Below are 22,718 nucleotides of genomic sequence, written 5' to 3'. Positions count from 1 at the left end.
AGATCCCCAATGGGCATGTGTCTAAACATATATATGACCATAAAATCTCAGCTACTAATCAATGCATGACTAAACACATCTGCCAAGTAGTTGTACCACTGTGTGAAAGTCCTGAAGTTCTCCACCTCCCATTCTCCCTCTCTCTTTTGATTCACACCTCATCATGTCTTTCAGTAGAGAGGCAAGCCTTCTAGACTGAATTCTCTAGGGAAAAAAACTAGCATTAATCTTGGAGATTCATTCCAGAATTAGGTCAGTATTACATAAACTACAATTGTTACTAGCTGAAAGGAAACATTACCAAAGTTCTGCATTTCATCAATGAACTTACACAGAAAGACAAAGTTTTTAAGAACTGGATTTTTTAGTACAGTCCAGCTAAAAATTATGTTACCTAACAGTTTTCATCTTTTCTCAGCTGAAGCTCTTGCACCATGAAGTGGCCTACTATTCTCTAAGTTTTTTAGGAATGAGGATTAGTGAATATTTTGAAGTAAATTCCACTGTAACTGTGGTGGTGTGGTGGTTTTGATTTGTAAAATTTGGTTTCACTGTGAGTCCTACTGAAGAGTATTTCTGCTGTCTACATTTAGCCTTAGCTGGCGATGGATGTTGTCTGCAACAATCACAATAAACCCTGTGACTAGTTTAGTAGCACCATTACAGAAGATCATAACGAGTTTAAACTAGGAAAACAGAATAGCTTTGGTTCCTGATTAAAGCAATTCAACTACTAACTCCTTTATTTGGATTCATGAGCTCAATTTAGACAACAAAATTAATAAAACTAAAAATTATTCTAATCTGTCAAGAAAGATTCCTATGCATTCTTGAACATTCTTATTTCCAGTGGTATTTTACACATAACTGATGGGCTTAGTAGTAGACAAATTTCAACTAAAGCTCAACCCAAAACCAAAACAAAACCCAAACAGAAACAAAACCCAACCAACAGAAAAAAAAACCAAAACCCATGACACATGGAAAAGTGCAGTGCTTACACACTACAAAATGTCAATTCACAACCAGGAATATTTCACTCCTAAAAATGCTTTTTAAAATGCAAACAGGTTTTTGTCATAAAGATGGCACCTATACTTACTAATCACTTTGCACAAATTAACATTTTTTTACTTTCCTCTATGTTGACATTAAGTACAACATAAAAGGTCATATATTATTTCATTAACAGGCTCTGAAAACATTTGCCACCTCAGACCACTACATAAGATGATGAATTATTTTCCTACGCCGGATGCGATAACGGGAGGGAAAAATGAGCACTCTCCCCAAGATCTACAATAACTGGATACATATTTTCTTTAAATGCTGTCTCACAGCTACTTGTTGTCCACCTGTAGACTGTTTCCTTGCTGGGTATATTCAAATTCTCCAAAAGGTATCAACTCTGTTCACAACAGCATGGGTGCCACTACATTCTACATCATATTTTACATAAATTTCTTCTATATAACACTGGAGTGGGTTTGAGTGAAAACATCAGAAGTCTGCAGTAGAATAACTGAGCTGTTTCAGCAAGGCTGAGAGAAAAAGCAGGCTGATGTTCTAGCAATTTCTCTTCTTTCTTCTGGTGGAAACTTCTACAAGCAGCTCTCATCAGCTCTTCCAATAAACCAGGCAAATCATCAAAAATGCAGCAAAAGAATGTAATTACTGTTACAGGCCATAGTAAAGTGTAGCAGAAAAAATAAACAAAAATTTAAAATAGTAAAAGTTGTAAAACAACTTTTGAATATCAGCCTAACAATACAGGTTTTAATGTGTTGTTACTATTTACAGAGAATTCTAAGGAGCACAGCTTTTGAGTCAATTATCTTCAAGTTCACATGGGCTTATTTTCCTATTAAATGAAACTACAAGAAGACATTAGCTAAAGCAACATATTTTGATTCAGCATTTTTAAACAAGTCATCTCTAATTGTGGAGCAGAGCTTTCCAACACCCTCCCTTCCCTCTCCATCCACAACATTAAGGGTTTTTTGAAACTAGATTATGAATGTTTTCTTACTAACTCCCATACAGAAAGACTGATGTTTAGTCTGCCTAGAATGACTACCTACTATTTAGTGTGGTCTTACGTTCCTAGACTTTAAAACTACTTCAACAAAAAATTCCAAAAGCTTCTAATTGTGAGAGATACAAGCAGGGTTTACAGTTCTGCTGACTTTGTATTCAAAATACAGATTTTAAAATAACCTTTAAATTTACTAAGTCCAGTAACACAAATATCATTTTTAACAACAACAACAACCAAAAAAAAAAAAAACAACAACAAAAAAAACAACAAAAAACCCCACAAAAAAACCCCACAAAAACAAAAAAAAACCAAACAGTATTACTGTTGGAAATTAAGACTTGCAGGAAAGTTAGTTTGAACTTGAAAAATCCCACTGCTACTACTGATGTAAATAGGCACTATGATATCACTATTTCCTACATCTATTTCCTATATCCGGGTTTTCTTTTTATTCCAGCAAACTCGTGATCAAAGCAAACGATGTATCTACTGCAGGATGCACTACAGAGAAGTCACTTGCTATCTATAGCTAGCCTTCAAAGAACTTTAGTTAGTTAGTTGTTAAGTTTACAATTTCCTATCATCTCAGATGTTTGCATAAGGTTTTACATACCTGCAAAACTTGTTCTTCTGAGGATGACACAAATAGATCCATTCATTTTGGTTAACAGTAAGAAGTTTTTGTCTGGCAGTAGCCAAGAACCTTCTAGCTAGAAGTCTCACAAACAACAGCAAGTCCTACCTAAGAAAGTCCAGTATCTTCTCTCAGTATTTTTATAATGAGGAATTCAAAACAAACCTCAAAGGTATTTAAGTACTTGGTATCCTGCAGTATCTCATACATATATATCTTTTTCTTCCCCTTTAATAAAAACTAATGGGTTAGTTACAGAGTGAAAGCTAAAAAACCTCATCCTTCACAAATAATAAGGGTGAAATGGATAAAATATAACAGCTGTAACATTTTTATTATCTTGTTTCAAAACCAGAGTATTTTGAATGACAAACAATGCTTTAAAATGTGATGAACTGAAGCAAAAGGTTATTTTTATTTCACAAGGATGAGCAAAGTACAACCTACAACCTGTTTGATCAGTTAGAAAAGCCAGTATTTATACTCAAATATCTGAAAAGTTAATTTAAAAGGTGGAAGCCTTCAAGTGTTTCTGCTGCTCTGAATGACAACATCGAGCTGTGAAGTTTAATGTTCTTTCAGGTACAAACTAAGTAACTCTATACCATGGTATCTGAGGCTGCAGCCACTAAGTCACTCTACGAAAGAGGTATATTTATTGCTCAAGTACAGAGAGTTGTAAGTTTGTTGTGAAAACAGGTCAAATAAGCATTATTCCCACAGAATGGGTACAACACAGGGGAACAAAATGCACTGATCATTTGATTTTGCTTTTTTGTGTTTGACATAAGGGTTGCTGCTCTCCACTCTAGTCTTTCAAGTTATTTCTACAAAATGCTACAAGTTTATCTCCTGTCACTGAAAAAAGTGCTTATGGAAACAAAGAAACCACATCCAAAAGATAGGTCAGCAGCCTGTAAAAACACTTAGCAAGCCTCCTTCCACTGCAGATAGATAAGTGATGCAACTTATGTCTTATTTTAAACACCCCTTCACCTTAACGTCTAACTAAATAAAAACCTTAAGGAGAAATTACTATTTCAGTGATCACTTAATTCTCCACAGTCACCTTTGAGTAGATAATCCAAACTACTGATTTTACTGAAGTTTAGTTTTGGTTTTTATGAAACACAACCCCAACACTGATATTCACTGAAAGAACTGCACTGTGCAACTCAAATACAGCATTTACACTACACAAAGCTTCCCGAATGGCCAATCTATAAGCAAGGGATTTCAACCAATCTACACAAACATCTAAGCATAGCAGCACATTTCATACATGGCAGGATGGTGACAGCTAGAACATAAAGAATACATCCATTAGAGATCTTTACCCTACACACTCCTCCTGATGAAGAGCTATGTACGTTTTTCTGAAAAACAGTGCAAGTTACTTGGAAATGGGTCACTAGAGAAAGAATAGAGAAAGAAAGTAATTTTGGCAAAAGGCCTCTCTCCTTTATTATTAAAAACTATTTAAAAATCCAGTTCTACTCAGTCCAAGAATAACTGCCTCAACTCAAAAGACTTTTCAGTAGAAGTCATATATTCCTTGAACTGGAAGCACTGACAAGTCAGCTTCAATTTTTGAAGCTGCATCTTCAACAAAAATGAATACAGTGGTTCATCATGTCAAGAGATCACACAATATGGTCTGTTTGTACCACTATTAGGTACCGCTATTTCTGTTACCAAGCCATGTATCAGAAGCTCTTAAATACTCAAAACAGTCCTAGTGGGTTTGGATGAACCTTACTGACCACTGCCTGATACCTTCCAGTTACCACTTCTGTAATCACTGCACTATTAACTGCTCAGCTCCAAGTCCAGAATAACTTGAGTTACTGTGCTGTTGCCGCATTCATGGAGTTGAAGATCACCTTCAATGCTGCAAACTCCACTCCATAACAAAAGGCAATGTCGGGCTCATCCTACAAATCAATCTTCGACCAAAACTCAGTAAAATAATTTAGGTAAATTATTTAAGTAATTTTGCTCAGCCACAAGGTTATGAAGAAATTAATCCCAATTATCTGAAGTGCACTTGAAAAATACAAAGCATAATGAAATATATTCCCCTAAGTACTCTGTCACTGAGCAGAAGAAGCTGACATACTAACATTGTAAGGAAGAATAAGGGGTTTAAACAAAAAAAAAAAAGCCAGCAAGGAAAGCACTAAAGCACTACATCCCGTGATAATACGAAGGCCATGGTGAAAGGCAACAGTAGACAACAGTACCAACCCAGTTCCATACTGCAAAACAAAACTTAAGGATAAGAGACCTGTTATACCACTGCCAGCCCTAAACTGTTTGCTTAATAATTTTGTCGACATTTGAAATCATTCAGTGTGAACTGAGCAGGAAAAAAAAAAGTCTTTCAAATCCAGAGCTAAAGGCAAGGCTGACTAACTGCATGGTGTTTGTCTTGGAATTTTACAGATAAAATTAAAACCTTTAGGAAGAAAAGTCAAAGACAAGTCAAGCTATATGCAGCCATAAAAGCTCAATCATGACAAATGTACATTGATCATTCTCTCAACACACTAAGAACGCACAATTAAAACCAGATGTGTGAGTGTAAGAACATGAATATTGCCTACAGAGCTGTAGAAAATCAGAAATGCAAGACAGAACCATTGTTGTAATTAAATGCAAGCTGCTAAATCAGAGCAGGCTTCCCAAAGTAGCACTTCCCTCAAAGTTTTAGATCTAGTGACAAGATATTCCCAAATTTAAAGTGGAAAATTGATAGAATGTGCAAGAAACTGTATATCCACTATATGCTAAGTGTAGCAATATTATATCTTTCCATAAGGTCAAAATGAAGGTGAGATAGTGTCTTTGTGATCCCCTACTCACACCTGTTCAAGAGGTATGTAAGATTCCCAACTATCAAATCCTTTATTTGAAATTTAGTAAGACACTGATCACTCTACAATCCAGCAGTCAGTGGGAGGGAGTGGCAAAAGCAAAGAAACATGAAAGAACAGTAAATCATGTATTTCCCTTGTTAATGTCATTTTTAAGGCCATATTAATTCTATAATAACATGACAGTTACAAAAGGACATACGCCATCTGGGTCTCAACTTATGTACACCCAATTGCTTGTTCCTGTATAACATAAAAATCTCACCTTATCCTTCAGTGACACCAAGAGACCAACCAATGCTTTTGCTCAAAACCTAGGGGGTGGGTAGATAGGAAGGAGACACAATACAGAAGGAAAGAGGGGAAAAGTCAATTGAAGTAGCAGAAAACAGGAATAGTATTAGTCCTCAAGGGCTTCAGGAAAAAAAAAAAAAAAGTTCCACAAAAAATATTTCTGCAAAAATATCCCTTTTCTCTAACAGACAGAACCCTAGCTATCTAGAAATCCTAGCTGGAGCCAAAGTGCAATGAACCTTAAATTTTAAAACTACTAAAAGTGAAAGGAAAAGACTCCTTAGAATGATCCTAAATTTGAGGGGGGTTCTAAAGGGCCCTAAGTGCAATTAATTATAAAGTACACCTTCTCTGTTCCCTAATAAAGTTGGGGTTTTTTTTATTGTGCTTGTGAGGGACAAGTCCTACATTCATCACTTCTCATTTCTGATCAGGTAAACCCAACAGTGTAAGTTCAAAAGCAAAAGGTTGAAAAAGTCCTGTTTTCAGAGCTTTCCCCTTTCGAAAATGGCAGTTTCAACGCAAGCAACCCCCAAACTTATGCACTGGGAATTTTGAATTATTTCACTGAAAGAATGTGAGAGTTTTAGGAACAGCCATGTGAAAACTTTAGTCTTCAAGAACAAGAAATGACACTGGATAAATCCATCTCAGGCATAAACTCTGTAATGCTTGTGAGAATATAGATGAAAATAGCAAAGGTTTGGGATGCGTAGTTACAGTATTCCACCTCTTCAAGTTTTCAAAAACAACAGACAATACAAGATTTTGATTCTTAAATTTATTTTTAGCAGGATGTGTGTACTAATGGATGGTGACATCATTAGAAGATAGGTCCATGTCCACCACCTGCAACAGAAGCTAGACAGAAGTTAAAGAAAACAATTCAAGAGTTAAAGACGACACTACTTACCCCAAATATACTTAGGAAAGTCACCTACCAAGCAGTATAGCTTTTGATGCAGACATCACATTATTTACCTGTTATCAAAATTTCCTGTCAAGATTAGGCACATACGTTACCTTGCTTTTGATGGGAATCATGTACTTTTATTTCAGAAATAACTATTAGAGAGGCTCTTTAGAAATTACTCATGGTTATTCAGCAGATTGGTTATTCAAAATTACTTACCTGTAAATTATCTTTAGAAGATAAAAGATCTGCAGATTTAGGTCTAGAGTTTCTATCTAAAGCTGAAAGCTACTGACAATTCTTTGGGAATTCCAATTCAAATTGTTAAACCAGGTTAACAGCAGGTAACATTTCTAGATTCAACTAAGAATACATGCACTTGTTCCTTACTATACCTGTTTGGTAAGGTAAGATCTCAGCATTATACTCACAGATTGGTGATAGTAACTCAGGAAAAAATAAAGACTTTCTGTTACAATTGAGAGACAATGTTATACCTGGGAAAGTGTCAATAGCCAGAAGTCTAACACATGAAACAAGCTTATCTGGAACAAATTAATTCCACCAGAAACAAAACTTGAACAGTAAAACCTAGGGACAGAGAGTTCAGGGAAATACACTCTCGAAGAATTAGGTGACAGGCCCTCTCCCAGTGCTATTTCAAATGAGAAGCCAAGAAGCAAGCTTCAATTTGAGCCATGGAATTTCCCAAATCTGTGAAAAAAGAGAGTCCTTGCTTTATGTCCTTTTCTTAATCACCAAAATAAATCTTATATGTGCTAAGTCAGCCATCCCTACAGACAATATTGTATTACTAAGACATCCTAATCTTACATTTCAAAACTTCAGTATGTTTATCAGCCTCTACTTCCCAAGCCAAAAAGCACTACTGGTAGTGAGCATGATGTCACACTAGTTCAGACACTTCATTTTAAGGTTCTTGTTTTTTGAAATCTCTTGGCTCATAGGCCTTTATTAGTAACTGAGTTGATGGTATCCTGGCTCGTAGTTGTCTATTAGGAAATCATGTTTATGCCATACTATTGTGCCTAAAAACATTCTTACAGTGTACTTCAACATCCTGGGACTTCACCTGTTTAAAACAGGCTGCCACAGCCACTGAGGACTGTCTCCTACTTTTTAAAGGAAGGCCTCAAACCAGTCAAAAAATGGAACTGTGCTATACTAGAATTCAGTTCTTTAGCAGCCTAAATAGTTCAGCTAAGAAACCATGTGAAGGACCATAACAGCCCAGTAATATGCAATTGCTGTCTCTCAGAATTATGAATTCTCTCATCTATTAATATTGGGAAATTACACCAGTTTATATTTGTTGAAAACAAACAAGGGTGGAATCTGTTCACAGCCACACTACCATTCTTAATTTCATTTAAACTGAGTGCTCCTGTCTTACAGAAGTGTAAATCTGTCTGAAGGACTAAGTCACTGCCTTTTGGGCAACTCACTATCCCTACTATAACTGCTGGTAATGAGTTACATAAACAAGTCAGTGCCTCTAGACAACCAGCCCTTCACTGAAACTGTGGGAACTTGTCCTTCAAACCCATCACACATGCAGAGGGAAGGCAGGCATGTGATGAAAAGCTTAAGGCTTCCTGTTCTTTAATCTTCCAGGTTCCATTATACAGTTGGATCAGTTGCTACTGAAATCAGCACTACCATGCATATCATCTATCTTACATGCAGTTGGTTGATACTCTTCCCACAGGACAAACACAGTAAGGTTGACAGGAAGAACCTTCATCAATTGCTTTTCTGTGAGGCATAGAGGAAAGGAAGTAAGTCAGGAAATAAGAGTAGGTCAGGAATGATACAACTGATCTGACTGATGAACAGCATTTTCCAGAACAAAAGCATAACAAAATCTGAATCCAAATTATGAAGTTATAAAAAGGTAAAGAAACCACTAGGGAAAGAAAATGTTCTTGACAGGCTTATATGATGAAACCTGAACAATACTTAATTTTGGGATCATATGCATATGTTGCAGTTATGCAGCACCATGATTGTTCAGACATTTCCCCCTACAAAATGATGTAGCTTCAATTCCATTATTGTAACACCCAAGTTAGCACTGGGAAGCAATTGACATGAAATTATGGACATATTCTAAATATTTGGAATGGTCAACACGAGGCTTGTACAGTAGTACATGGTAGGAAAGGAAAACAGATAACTGGTAACAGCAAAGAACAGAATAACCCAAGGGATCATTTGCTAATAATGAGCTGCTCACCCTGCATCCTTCTTTTATGATGATCTGTCTGGTCCTGCTGGTGCTAGTGCTGATAACCAGCTGTGTTAGAGACTGTAGAAGCTACAGCTACATTTAACTGGGTTTAACAGATGCTTGAGTCAGGTAAAAAGTTGTGCTGAAACCTGGAATTAAATTCTTATCCTTTAGCAAATGCATAACTAAGACAACAATGAATGAAAAAAGCATGGAAAGAAAATGACACTATGAAGAATTAAGTTCGTAACACCAGGGATAAGACTTTCTATCTGCACTACTAAAACTAAGTCTGTAGGTATAAGCAAAACTGAATAGATAAAAAAGCAGAAAGAGCTGGTTTAGTAGGCTTAGAACACTAGAATCAAACAATGTGTTAATAATGTGCTGGAAGCAAAGACATAACAGTGGCAATAAAATACTTATCTTTGGAAAGAGAAGTTGTTTAGGCTAACTAAAAACATTTGCAAGAACAAGTTTTAGTGAAGAAGGGACTAAAACAAAACATTACGCACTTCCAGCTTAAGTTCTTTCTCTGCAAGGAACTCTTTTTGACACCGGAGAAAGTCTGATAACATTCGAGTTAGCTGTTTTCTATCGTCTATTTCAGCTGCCAACCTGCCATTGTAATCCGCCAGCAACATACATGCATCATCTACCATTTTGGAAAGCTGCTCTCCAGATTCCTTATCTATAAAGCAAGCAGAGAAAAACAAGTAAAGTGTGATTTCATTACGTACCATTACATTCTTAGAAGAGCATTTAGGTTACCAGGCCCCCAACCCTCACCTGTTATTCTGTCTAACAGGGACACATCCTGGACCTCTATAGGCAAGGAAGCTATTCTCTGGTGAACTGCTGCATCCCCAGAGGCAGCGTTTTCTAGTTCTTGTAATGCTCTAATGAGATCTGTGGTCTGAAAAAAGCATGCAAGATTGAGAACTAGTTTAAATAAGCAGATCCTAGAACAAAACAAAAGTATTTTACAACAAGCTTGTAGTTGATTGATTTGAGGGTGATTTTAAAAGCATTTACAGTATCAACCAAACCTTTAATTCTCAGCACAACACTGCAGTATTTCTCGTTTAAAAGATTACCTTTCTACAAGAGCTTTTTAAATTCTTGGTGTAGGAATACTTATAGATCTTTTCCTCTTGACAGCAGTGATTATTTTATAGTACCTTCATTTTATTATGTATTTTTTAAAAATTACTTTTCTTGTTGTTGCTTCACTATTGCAAAAGACTATCAGTGCACTTCTTCTGGAAGTAGGGCTGATGTTCACAGAAGCCCAGATATCTGTTACAGAGAAACATACTAAACCATCATGACTTGAGGAGAGTTGTTCTTTGCTCTAACAAAAATCCTTTTGAGAAAGGACAATACGACAACAAAACTCCACAAGAATTAAAAAAGCTGTAACAGTGCAAGGCAGGCAAGAATTTTTCACAGTCATCATGACTGAAACTTTGGGAAGTATTTTGTTGATAAATACTTAACAATCTCACTCAAATCCTTAACGTGTTACTCACTACTACCCTGGAAACTGAATGAGAATTCAATACATTGTAGAAACTACTGCTGAAATCCTGACAAGAACAAAGCTGGACATATAGTTTATGCATTTAGGTTTAGTGTCAAAGACAAAGTTACAGCATACCCCACTGAAAAACTAGGTAAATTTTCAGGTGTAGCCACCCTCACCCAGAAACAGTACCTCCCTGCAAAACAGAGACCATTCAAAAAAAAAAAAGAGTAACTGAAAAATTCTATATGAAACCATATGTAAATAGAAATTTTTATAAACGTGTTTTTACCTGAGGAGGATCAGTGGGAGAACTTCGAGGGGAACAGTTATTTTCATCAACTTTGATCTGCTCATATGTGCGCTTCCTCACCTTTCTGTCTCCGTCTAAATGAAAACAAACATAGCAGTCAGGTAAATACTATTTCAAACAGGAGACTGAACCTTCAAACACTCATGAAATACTTACACAAAGCTTGCCTAAGTTGTTCTAATACATCATTTTCATAAACAGACCTTTCTTCCCAGATAGACAGCACTCGGCCAAGGTGTTTCTTACAACTCTCATCAGACTCACTGTTACAAGGGAAAAAGCAAAAATCAGCACTAGGTAGAATATAGCACTGCTGTATGATTATCTTTCACAGAAAGACCTCCAACAGATCTTAGCAATATCCAAGCATCAGAAATCACATAATCTCAGAAAACAACAAATTCACATTTTAAAAAAAGCAAAGACTGGTTCAAGGTGTCCTAGCAAGCAGATTTAAAAAAAAAAAAAGGGCAGCACTCAACTCTTTCTTTTTTAACCCAAAAATCTGCAAACACTACAAATAGGTTTATGTTGCTTCAACAGCTGTGTATCATTGTGAAAATAACCCTTTATCAAGATTCTAGCTTCCTCATGTAATGAGATTAGAGGCTGCTGGGGAAAAATAAATCATGCAACACCCAGTAATGAAAAATGTCAAACCACTGTAGCACAAACACAGACAGTAAGCAAGTCTTAGTTTCAGGAATAGCTAACAGCCTTCCTAGGCAAAAAGGGACTGAATGCTGACGAAATTTACTATCAAACTTCATCCAACAGTAGTAAGGCTATCCAAGATCAAAAGAACACTGAATAAATTAAACTAACAAGATTTCGAGTACAGAAATAGCACATGAAGAATAGCTGGGTCAGAAGACACCAAATGATGACTTCTCTAAACGCCCCTCAAACGCAGTATGAAGGACACTGCACATACAAGTTTACTGTACCTTGAAACATGCTTAAAAGCCTCCACTATTACTGGAGCAAAGTCTTTTGTAAATTCTGGTCCTTTCCTTTTGCTGTTCTGTATGACATCATTGGCCAAGTACAGGAATGTCAGCTTCCTATTTGGTTTTGCTAATAAAAAGAAAAATAAAAATTACAAATTTTATTTCCTTCAACTAATACCTATATACCCAGGTCCATAATGAATATAAACATCCACTCCCCACACCCTGAAAACAAGTGTGTTTAGCCCATTTTCATTATTGCTTATGCCATTTCACATTTTCAGTATTTTCATGAAAAAGAACTTAAGTCACCCATTGGGTTTTCTCTCCCTTCTGCTCTCTTTGTTCAAGTTCTTCTTCCTTCATAGTATGACACAACTTCCATTCAGTGCTATCTCAAAAAACAAACAAACAAAAAAATCCCCAGATATTCCAAAGTGATCTTCATCCCCAAAATAGTTTTCATGTGTTTTCCTGAGCCTTTTTTCATTCTTATTTGGTGGCCTTTGTGGATTTCTTTCAAGTACATCAGCTTTCTTTTAAGCCTGCCTAAATTTCTTACACTATGAAGTCTTCTGACAAGGCACTTCACAGATCATTCATGTGAAGAACCTCTTCCTTTTCAGTCTGAATTTCACTCAGTCTTACATAACCACACCTCATTCTCACACTAGTCAGTGTCCCAGTATCACTGTGATACTCCCCTATCTCACCTCTAAATTGTTCAAACATTCATATGCCAGCAGCTGTAATAGCACAAAAACGTTTTCAAAAAAACACTTTCAAGCTCCTGTGGTGTATCTCTTCTCTTCTTAAACGTCTTATCCTACCTCTCTCAATGTAGACTACAAGCTTCCAATTTATGAGCTGCTTCTCAAAATACATTCCATGTTTTCTAAGTGCTCCTACCTAGGTATTTTCGTTTACACTTCATCATTACTCCACAAGTTTCTTGGAGCTGAAACTGTCATTGTAACATTTCTACCCTTGGTTAACACCACAATACCACTACCACCACATCATCTCAATATGTACACTCTGATTTTAAAAAGAAGTTTCTCTTGAAAGACAAGTTTTTTCTGCTCTCAAAGGAAAGTAACAATGTGGTAACAACAACCAGGATTTCTTATAATTTGCGCAAGTAAATACACTTTGATTTTGTTACTTTCCACTCCATCCTCTAAAAAATGCAGAACTACCACCCTCACATATAATGAGAAAATTCAACGTTACTATGCTTTCACTCTAGGGAAATGCTTTTGAGAATAAATTTTGCACTACAGAAAGACTCCTCAGAAGGATTTTTCCTTGAAGTACTGAATTCTTTTCAGTCTCTTGAACAGACATATCTAACAAGTTGGAAGTTCTGGATTGACTGAGGAAAAAAAACCCTGTTAAATGCAAAAATGTATTTCTCTTACAATCAAGGCAAATTAAAGAGTAGGAAACAAAGAAAAAAATAGCTTGGAAGTGCTGGACACAAGGTGGACTCTATTAAGAGTCTGCTCCAAACAGTGAAATCACTACATGCAAACACCCAGGAAATTAATCTATTTTGGTCAAAATCTGGCTAATCTATAATGTAGGTTTGATAAACTTGTGCTGCTCAATATTAAAACCTGACTGATGACAAAACAACACATCTACCTATGTTTCATGTAAATCAGAGTTCTGACACCTAGCAAATTTTGAATTATTCAAAGAGAGAATGTCAGAAACCACGTCGTCTTATCAGCATAATCAAAATGTAACCAGTGTTTACCAAAGATGGCCCTGCCCTCTCTCTCAGACCTTAAATAAGCCCAGAATTAGGACTCAATCTAATGAAGCAGGCTGTTCCCCCATCCTGTAGCCTCTGGAACTGCATGCAGGATAAAGCCTTGTCCATCCATTTCACCAGGCAAAAAAAAAAAAAAAAAAAAGATGTTTTAATCCTCAGTGATGTAGCCCATTTGTGAGAGACCCCAACTTCCATCTTTCCAATGAACAGCCAAATCAATCGGGCTGGCAAAGCCACGAGATGGATACACAGTGACATGAAGTCAGGTAATGCTGACTGTCACAAAGCCTAGACTTTATCTATTTACTACAATAAAAGATTGATGTATCATATTTGGTAAAAGCATCATAAACCCTAGAAAGTCACTTTCAAGCTTATTTCCCCGAGTATTCAGCTTCCTACTACAATTCAACATAAACAAATCTGTCCAAAATGAACAAAGAATACTAAACCCACAATTAAGCTATCTGTGCCTTTGGTTGAAAATTCAACTAATGTTCTACCCTTACTATTCACAAGTAAAATTTAATTCTTCTTGCTCTAAGAATGTGCTGCACAAAATTCCAAAGGTAAAAATTATGCCTAGTCTTGAGAAGTGTTCCCTTTCCCTTCACAAATCGTCAAGACTTAAGTACTGGTCTACTGGCACTCTGCCTTACACATGAGACTGAAGTGCAATGTAACCTCTGGCAACTGAGGCTGACACCCGAGCTGAAAACATTCGATTGCTACCATGACTATAAATTAACTAGTGATGTCTGAAACACAAATTAAATTCAGGACCAAACAGAGCTGTTCTGGAGAAAGAACTATGTTTAAAGCATCTGTCTTTAGTAGTAGTGACACTAACTTTTCAGCCCTGGGCAATGATAAACCTCAGAACATCGAAAGGGCTCAAAAAGATAATTTTTGAAGGTCTTTAACACATGCAAGGCAAATAGCAAAAGTATTCTTACTGTCAGAAGAAAATGAAGGGAAAAAACCTGTAAGAACCTAGGTTGAAGGATCTCTAAGGCACATACTGCCAAAATGTGCAGTGCTAGAAGTAGCCAACCCACAGCAGCTCTAGTACACCAACAGTACTGTCTATAAACACAAAACTGCCAAGAAATTGTCCGTGTTGGATTGAGTCATCTTTTCAGAAGCTCTGTGCAGTGTTCATGTAACTCCTCTGCTTGTTGCAGCTACATTCACCATTTAGCCACTAAAGCAGCTCCCTGAGGCACTGGATTCTGAAGTATTTTAACATGTCAACAGTGCTGGTTGGTGTAAGAGCCATATCATGTATATTACTCTTAAAGCATCTACTATGTAGACTATGTAGGATTGGCACCTTGCAAATGAAACTGTCTGTCCCAAAAATGTATTTGACATGTTTAAATGCCAAAGAATATTCTTCAGATAATAATGATACTTCACCTACAACTAGCATACTGAGATATCTGCAGTGAAGACAACATGATCAAGTCTCAATTTTTGGCAATCTAGCTTTCTCAGGAACACCTTCTTGATAGCCCTGCTTGGGTTGCACGGCTCTCCAACAGTTCAGCATCGATGCCCTGACATTATATGTTTTAATCCATAAGACTTAGACAACTCTTAACAAGCCACCACTTTAGTAGTGAAAGAAGAAACCAATATTTTACCCAGAAAGGCAATAAACCAGTCATTTTCACCGAGGTTAGCCCTGACAATCAAAGTCTGCATTTGTCTTCTGCAGGTTTACCTCCTGCATTTGAAATTGAGCTTCCCATGAAGATTGCTAGAAACACGCCCATTAGTTTCATGCTGTTTTACACCGAGCCAAGAGATATTTGCTACCTTAGATATACTGTAAGAAACTACAGAAAAACACACAAGCATAAGAGATTTCACTTACATCCCACTACAACTGTATAGACTGACTGAGTCATCTGAAAATCTTGCATCAGGCTATGACCTTTCATAGGCCAGCTCTGCTGTGTCAACTGACCTTGAAAGAAAATCCCTAACAAAAGGGTTTAAGACAATAAGTGTTAATGTGTTAAAATCCCACAACAGTTACCAGTCCTAAATTTTCACTAGTATACTTAAGTTCTCTCTAGTATGGATTCAAATAAAAACTTGGCTAAATTGCTTTTGAATTACTTTAGTCTATACACCTGCAGGAGAGTTTGAGTCCCACCTCTTCTCCCAAAATCTCTGGGACACTTTCTCACAGCATGCTTCATGCCTTTGCAAGAGGAGCTCATGACATCTCTGTGAACACCTGACAAGCTTTTTATTACAAGACCAAACATTGTTAAGTCAAGGAGCACAGCAACTCGAGTGCAAGATCATGGATCCTTCACACTGCAGAGAGCTAACCTGGGTTTTTATGCAAGTTGATTAAGCAGAGCATCCTTGGTAATATGACTCTAAAAAGCTACTTGAGAGGCTGCCACCAGAAAAGACACCTCAGAGATAACACAATCCAAAAAAGCATGCTGTACAACAAGTACTTAACCTTAAAATTCATTAACCTTCTACTCAGAAAAGGTTAAACTAAGTGTTCAACCTTGCACAGTCACCGGGTTACCAAGGTTTGGTGATTGCTGTGCTCTCTTTTGGAAGAGGGAAATGGCATTGCCCACTGAATGCATTCAAGGTTTGAGGGTCCAAGTATTTTAACTGAGCTTGGATACTAGTAACAAAGGGAACATAGCACACAGCCACTGCTGGGAATAAGGCCATCAGTATCAAATTACGACGGGAATGCCAGAAAGCTGGTCACAGATGAAGGAAACCATTCCAACATAATTACTCTGCAGAAGCTTCCCACTGCACTGAGTGCATCCTGAATTACTTGAACATATGAAACAAACCAATTCCTTTCAGTGCCTCACCTTGCAGGTAGAATGCCAAGATGGGTATGAATCGCCAGCAACAACAGTTTCAGGACAGGAAAAAGACCCTAAACTTAAGTATCCAGAATCAGAATGGTGAAAGACAGGCAGCTGCAGGTGACATGCATGTTTGGACAACACAACCCAAATATAACTGTTTTAAATGAAAGGTTCTTATATTGCTATTCTGCTGCTCCTAACTGCAGATTATTTTGCAAATCGTAGACAGTAAGTAAGTTTCCCTTACTAGGTTCAACAACATCCATTCACTCGAAGTTTTGCTTGTTTGCTGCTCTCCATGAAAAGATTCATGTGGGCATAACCAGTGAAATTCAAAGGCCATAGTTTTGCTTCTCTTAAATAAAAGAAACCAGAATTATTTATTCTCTCACATTGGCCAATGACACTATACCACCACTAAGTAAAATAAACTTCAAACCACCAAAAAAAGAAAGATTTGCAGAAAAACTACACTATATGGTACAGAAAATAATTGCTCTAAACCAGGACCTTGTTTCCTACGATCCACTTCCCATCTGCGAGGCAATATATTGCAGCCACTTTTGGCTGTAGTTGTGCTCCAAAGCAGCTAATTATTAGAGTAATTCAGATGTAGTACAACTTTGAAATCTGCTAGAAGTGCTGCTAGGCCTTCTGAATTTACTTACTAAAATCCTTATCCTCCAAATTTCAGCAGCTGCCACAACAGTCACTAGCTTCAGAAAAACATATTGCATCAATGCCAACAGCTGTACTGAATGAGGACCCAAGCACCAGCATATGTCCCAGTAGCAGAAGCTGTAGACAAACCATAAATAAGCAAAAAAAATAGCTTCTTATACCATTGAAATGACTTCAACACCAAAAAAATAAAACGAAAAAAGCATAACAAACTGGAACAGCAGGTGAACTGTCAGAGTCAAGCTCTAAAAATACATCTCCCTGTAGCAGTCCAGGTGTACCTACACAACTGTGGCTGTCATAAAGGCGATATACAATGGCTCTACTGACCTAGATAAGCTGTGCAGGGAAGACAATGATTGGTGTGACATGGGTGGGATGACAAATGACAGCCTAAACAAGAGGTCAAGTGATTACAGAGGATGGGGAATGATCACCAACAGTTTCTCTTATTGACTTATCATTGAGATGCCACATTGGGCGGGCACTGAAGAGACAGATACTTGAATCTGAAATTAGGTTTCAAGATACAACATAACTGTGTCCCCTGCAGCAGCAAGACTCGGACATGTGGGTCCTTGTGGGCCCTTCCAACTCAGAATATTCTGTGCTTACTAAAATACCATTAAGAAATAAATACTTAACAAGTGACTGAGCTGGACCTGGAAAAGCTAACAGAAAATGAGACAACAGGAAAATATTATTATGGACAACTAACTGGAACTCAAAATAACAGGTTTCATACAACAAACTTTTAGAAATTTGGGGCCTTTTCCTTTGAAAAAGAACACATTTTAACGAAGTACAGCAAATTGAACACTGAGCTTACTGAACAAACAGTTACTGTTCATCCTTGAAGGAAGATGCCTTGAATCACAGAACTGAAATTTTTCATTTAAAAAAAATGAACAAACAAGTAGCAAACCTCTACAGTTGCAGAGTATCCTGAAACCAAGGAGCAAGAGATGTATGCAGAACATACCTGACTTGCAAATAACAAAAAAATTCTTCTCAACAGACTCCATCTCAGAAGAGCCTATTCAAATGCATTCCTTCGTAAGGGGTTTCCCAGTAGCCATTCAGTGATTTCAGGCTTACACAATAAATTTTTATCTATTATGCCACTACTCAGTTTAAAAAGAAATCCTGTAAGTCATTTCCTTTATGGATACACAAAATTACATAGGTTTAAATGGGCCTACCAGTTGCCTTTTAAAAATGATTGAGGTTATCACAAGTTAATTAATACTACTTAACTACTGAATAAGCTTATGACTACTGATTAATTAACTATGTAACTTTGAGAGTTACATTTCACACCTCTGAAATCTAGCTGAAGCAGGACCCTTTTCCTCAGTACACACTTATCAAGAAAACCTGTACGTGAAGGCATACTGAACTGATGATCTGTAGATAACCAGAATATGGCTGACCACTGCCAACTCATTCAAATTAGCAGGCACTAACATTTTATGCTGCGTAAATCATATGCAGATTTCAAAATTGAAGAAGCAAAACCAAACACTTAGGAAAGAAAGAGCTCTTAGGACTTTATAAATAGCTAGACACACGTTCAGAAAGGCTCATGCAAGCTCATCTGACGCAAGTGATCTTTCACCAAAACTGAAAGTGTACAGTAAAAATACAGTATCACTATGTTCAACCCAACTAGTTATACAATGTTCATGCAAGGCAGTAGGCTGGAAGGAAGGTCTGGAGATGGGGGTGACAATAAAAAAAGGGGATACAATGAAAGGAAATAAAATCTAGAAAGGTAAGGTCCAGTTTTCAGTTCCAGGACACTACTGGCTAGCAGCTGACAACGTCAATAATCTTGATATTCATATTCCCCAAACAGAGGCAATTTTCCTCTCAGGTAGGAGAGAAACCATGTTTCTATAGCTTGGATGATAGGCAAACCAGGAGTCTTAAATTTACTCTAGTTACGGCCTCATTGCCAATATCCTACTTTGTGGTGCTTTATGCACTCCCTTCAGCACAGAACAGCGGCTTTCTTCTAATCTTTCCCATGCTGTCTTGTTAAAACACTGTTTCCACCTTTGGGGATTAGGAACCATCTTTACAAACCTGTGCAGCAATTAGCCAGAAGTTAGTATCAGGCAAATGCAAGCTAACATCTATGAAGCTTAGATGTTATAAGAGACAGAAAATTAAAATACGTCTTGTGTGCATTAACCATGGAAGCTTCAAATGAAGCTTCCTATTTTCTAGTATTAAACACTTCACATGGGTCTAAAAGGCCAGAAGGGTAAAGACCTTGAAAGCAACTAAGCTACTCCTAGCACAGGCAGAGTTTCATATACTTTCCACAGACCCTTGAAGGTTGGTATCCAAAGAGAGGTCACAGCAAAATTTTACTTTGAAGCAGCAAAAGCAGGACAACAAACAAATCAAATCTAATTATGGCAGCTATTGTCAAAAAAAGCTCAAAAGAAGGTAGTTATCCTTGCCTCTCAATGCCACTTTCAGACACATAGCCCAGGTTGCAAAGATTTCATTTCTCCAGTTAGTCAACCAGCACAACAGGAAAATTAAAGTTAAGGACTGACCATTAATATTACAGATCACTATGAACTAGTATTGTGCATGGTAATTAAGATGAGCAACCAAAACTCTGTGTCTATTTCAATTAGTTTAAGATACCTTCCCTGTATCATTCAAAATTCCTAACATTTGTGTTGTTTGATGTTGAATGTTTGATTAGAAGGCTCAGAAATGTGAAATATTTGAGACACAGGTGGGTGATCCATTAATTTGTTCCTGGAACAAAAAAAGCAAGCCTGCAACTACCACAGAGCAAAAATGCATTTACTTTGTAAGCTGGAATGTGCCACCCAGTCAGTCTTTCTTCAGTCAATACAAAAAAAAGAACTAAACTCATACCTCAAAGTTCAAAAGATATCAAATCCCTGAAAAAGAGTGTTTTAAACAAAACCATAGTAGCCATATGACATGAAACTCAGTAGTTCCTTCCTTTTTCCTAAGTCCTGTAATGGCTTAGTGCTGTTTTTCCTCTCAGTCTGAAAAACTGAGTCTTCTATTTTTCCAATTAAAGATATACATATTAGTGAGGCTCCAAAGGAAGCCGCTGGAAAGCAGAATCATTTCGTAGATCAAAGCAGAGCTCTAGCAAGTGAGTTTTAATTTTCTTAAATGAACCAACTTAAAATCAAGTTATTATCCAGTGAGGTCAAATAAACCTTCATATGCCATTTCTCCCTTTCGCTCCCCAAACCCTGCCTACAGCTGCAAGTTCGTTCCTGTTAAATGGAAAGCCACATTAGCATTTAAGTCTGCACACTGAACACAGCTAAACAAACTCACTGTTTTACTGTGTTAACATTGGTACCAACCATCTGGCAAAACCCGGAAGTAAAAACCACTCTGGACACATTACACTGCTCTTCCCTCAGTGCATTCCCATCCTCATCTGCCCTTCAAGAACAGTTTCTGACAAGAAAACCTGAGCGAACAAGGAATTTAAGTAGTATTACAGCTAACCATAACTACAGACAATAAAAAATAATACCTAAAAGGCGTCGTCTTGAAAGAGCTGTAATTAACATTAACAACAAAAAGCCCTAAACCGGATCGCTCGCCGGATTCCTTCCGGTATCCCACTTTCCTTTCTCCTTAAAAAAGGGAGATGAAACACAAGGGGCAGCCTCCTCAGAGTCATCTCATTGCGGAGAGAAGGGAGAATGGGAAGGAAAAGAGAGGAGCGAGTGGAGTGGAAGAAAAAAAGAGGGAGAAGAAGCACCTTCCAGCCCACGATCATCGGGACACGGAGATCCGACGTTTAACGCTGGCCCCAACAGTTCCGTTCTCCCCAGGCGCTCAGGCCTATCCTCCCTTTTCCCCCGCCGGCTCACGGGCTCCGCAGGCCGAGCAGCCCGGCCGCCACCCTCCCTCCCCTGGGGAGCCGCGCTCCGGAGCGGGGGCCGCCGCCGCCTCCCCGGACCCACCGCCCCGGGGCGCCTCCAGCGGGCCCTGCCCGGCCCCGGGCTCACCTTTGCGCAGCTCCCGCTCCCACACGCTGACGATGAGGGCCGAGTGCTTGCGGTGATGGATGAGCCACAGGCTCAAGGTCTGCACGCTCTGCTGCGAGTTGCTCAGCTCCGACAGCTTCCGCTCCAGCGCCACCTCCGAGAATGCCGACATCGCTGCACAGCGTTGGGCCCCGTCGCTCCGTCCCGTCCCGGCTGGGCCGCGCTCAGTCCCCGCCTCTCGGCCCCGACGAGGGAGGAGCCGACGAACGACTCCCAACCCTTCCCGTCCCGGCGGCAGCGCCCGGCGCCAACAAAATGGCGGCGGCCGAGGCCGTGGGGAGCCGCGCGGTCCCGCCCCCTCCCCCCCTGCCCTCACTTCCGGCCCAGCGCGAGCCGCGGGGCGGGATCCCTCAGGGATGGAGCCCCTCGGGGATGGGGTCAGGCCATTGGCATCGTGCCCTGGGAAATGGCATAAAAATGCAAAGAGCCCCCCCTCACTAGGCAACCCAGGCCTAACGGTTTCTGTCACGCGGCAGGTTAAGGATCACAGAATCGTTATGGTTGGAAGGGACCTCTGGAGATCATCCAGTCCAACCGCCCTGCCGAGACAGGATCACCTGGAACAAGTTAGACAGGAGTGTGTCCAGATGGGTTTGGAATGTCTCCAGAAAGGGAGACTATAATTTCCCAGGGCAGCCAGTTCCAGTGCTCTGCCGCTCTCAACGTAAAGCAGTTCTTCCTCAGGTTGGGTTGGAAACTCCTGTGTTTTATTTTTTTGGTCATTACTCCTTGTCCTGTCGGTAGGTGCCACCGAAAAGAGTTTGACACCATCCTCTTGGCACCTGCTTTTCAGATATTTGTATGCATTGATGCAATCCCCTCTCAGTCTTCTCTTGTCCACACTAAATATTCCCTCAGTGCCTTCTTCCTAAGAGAGATGCTCCAGACCCCAAGCCATCTTTGTGGCTTCCACTGGACCCTCTCCAGCTCCCCATCTTCCTTGTGCTGAGGAGCCCAGAACTGGACACAGCACTCCAGATGTGGCCTCACTAGGGCTGAATAGTGGGGCAGGATCACCTCCCTCCACCTGCTGGCAATGCTCTTCCCAATGCACCCCAGGATCCCACTGGCCCTCTGGTGCTGGTTTATGGTCAACCTGTCACCCACCAAGACTCCCAGGTCCTTCCCAGCAGAGCTGCTCTCCGGTGCTGGTACATGGGATTATTCCTCCCCAGGCATGTACTGTGACACTCACTGGGTGTATGGTATTTCATATTTGCAGGTAGACACATGCTCCACAAAAGTGTCTGGCCTCATTTCTAAAAGCTCTCTCTTTTGTTTTTGATTTCTGGCATTAACTGTGTCATGTGACAAAATTCCACTGTTCACTAGCAAGATTATGTGCAAAAATGCTGCTGCTTTGTTGTTTCGAACCTGTTCCCTTAAAGCTGCATTACATTCTTGCTACTTCTGCTAATTTGGAAATAGTGGATAAAAATTATTGTCTGCTCACCCTTTGTATTTTTTCCTAGATTTTCTATTGTATCATCGTCATTTTTCAAGGATTCTCCAAACAGGGAAGGTACTCT

General features: G+C 38.8%; 1 protein-coding gene across 1 annotated transcript in view; it reads right to left on the bottom strand.

Annotated features, from left to right (window-relative positions):
• Window positions 1-21,476, bottom strand: part of RPRD1A (regulation of nuclear pre-mRNA domain containing 1A) — a 45,138-nt gene extending 23,662 nt beyond the window's left edge. Inside the window, exons 1-6 of the mRNA XM_033053301.2 lie at window positions 21,151-21,476; window positions 11,792-11,921; window positions 11,001-11,107; window positions 10,824-10,918; window positions 9,796-9,922; window positions 9,522-9,697 (exon numbers count right to left, since the gene is read on the bottom strand). Coding sequence (XP_032909192.1) covers window positions 9,522-9,697; window positions 9,796-9,922; window positions 10,824-10,918; window positions 11,001-11,107; window positions 11,792-11,921; window positions 21,151-21,301 — 786 coding nt within the window. The 5' untranslated portion in view covers window positions 21,302-21,476. The remainder of the gene's footprint in view (window positions 1-9,521; window positions 9,698-9,795; window positions 9,923-10,823; window positions 10,919-11,000; window positions 11,108-11,791; window positions 11,922-21,150) is intronic.
• Between the last annotated feature and the right edge of the window lie 1,242 nt (window positions 21,477-22,718).

Source organism: Catharus ustulatus, chromosome 1, assembly GCF_009819885.2.
Source record: "Catharus ustulatus isolate bCatUst1 chromosome 1, bCatUst1.pri.v2, whole genome shotgun sequence".
NCBI lineage: Eukaryota > Metazoa > Chordata > Aves > Passeriformes > Turdidae > Catharus > Catharus ustulatus.
This window is presented reverse-complemented; position numbering and strand designations above follow the sequence as displayed.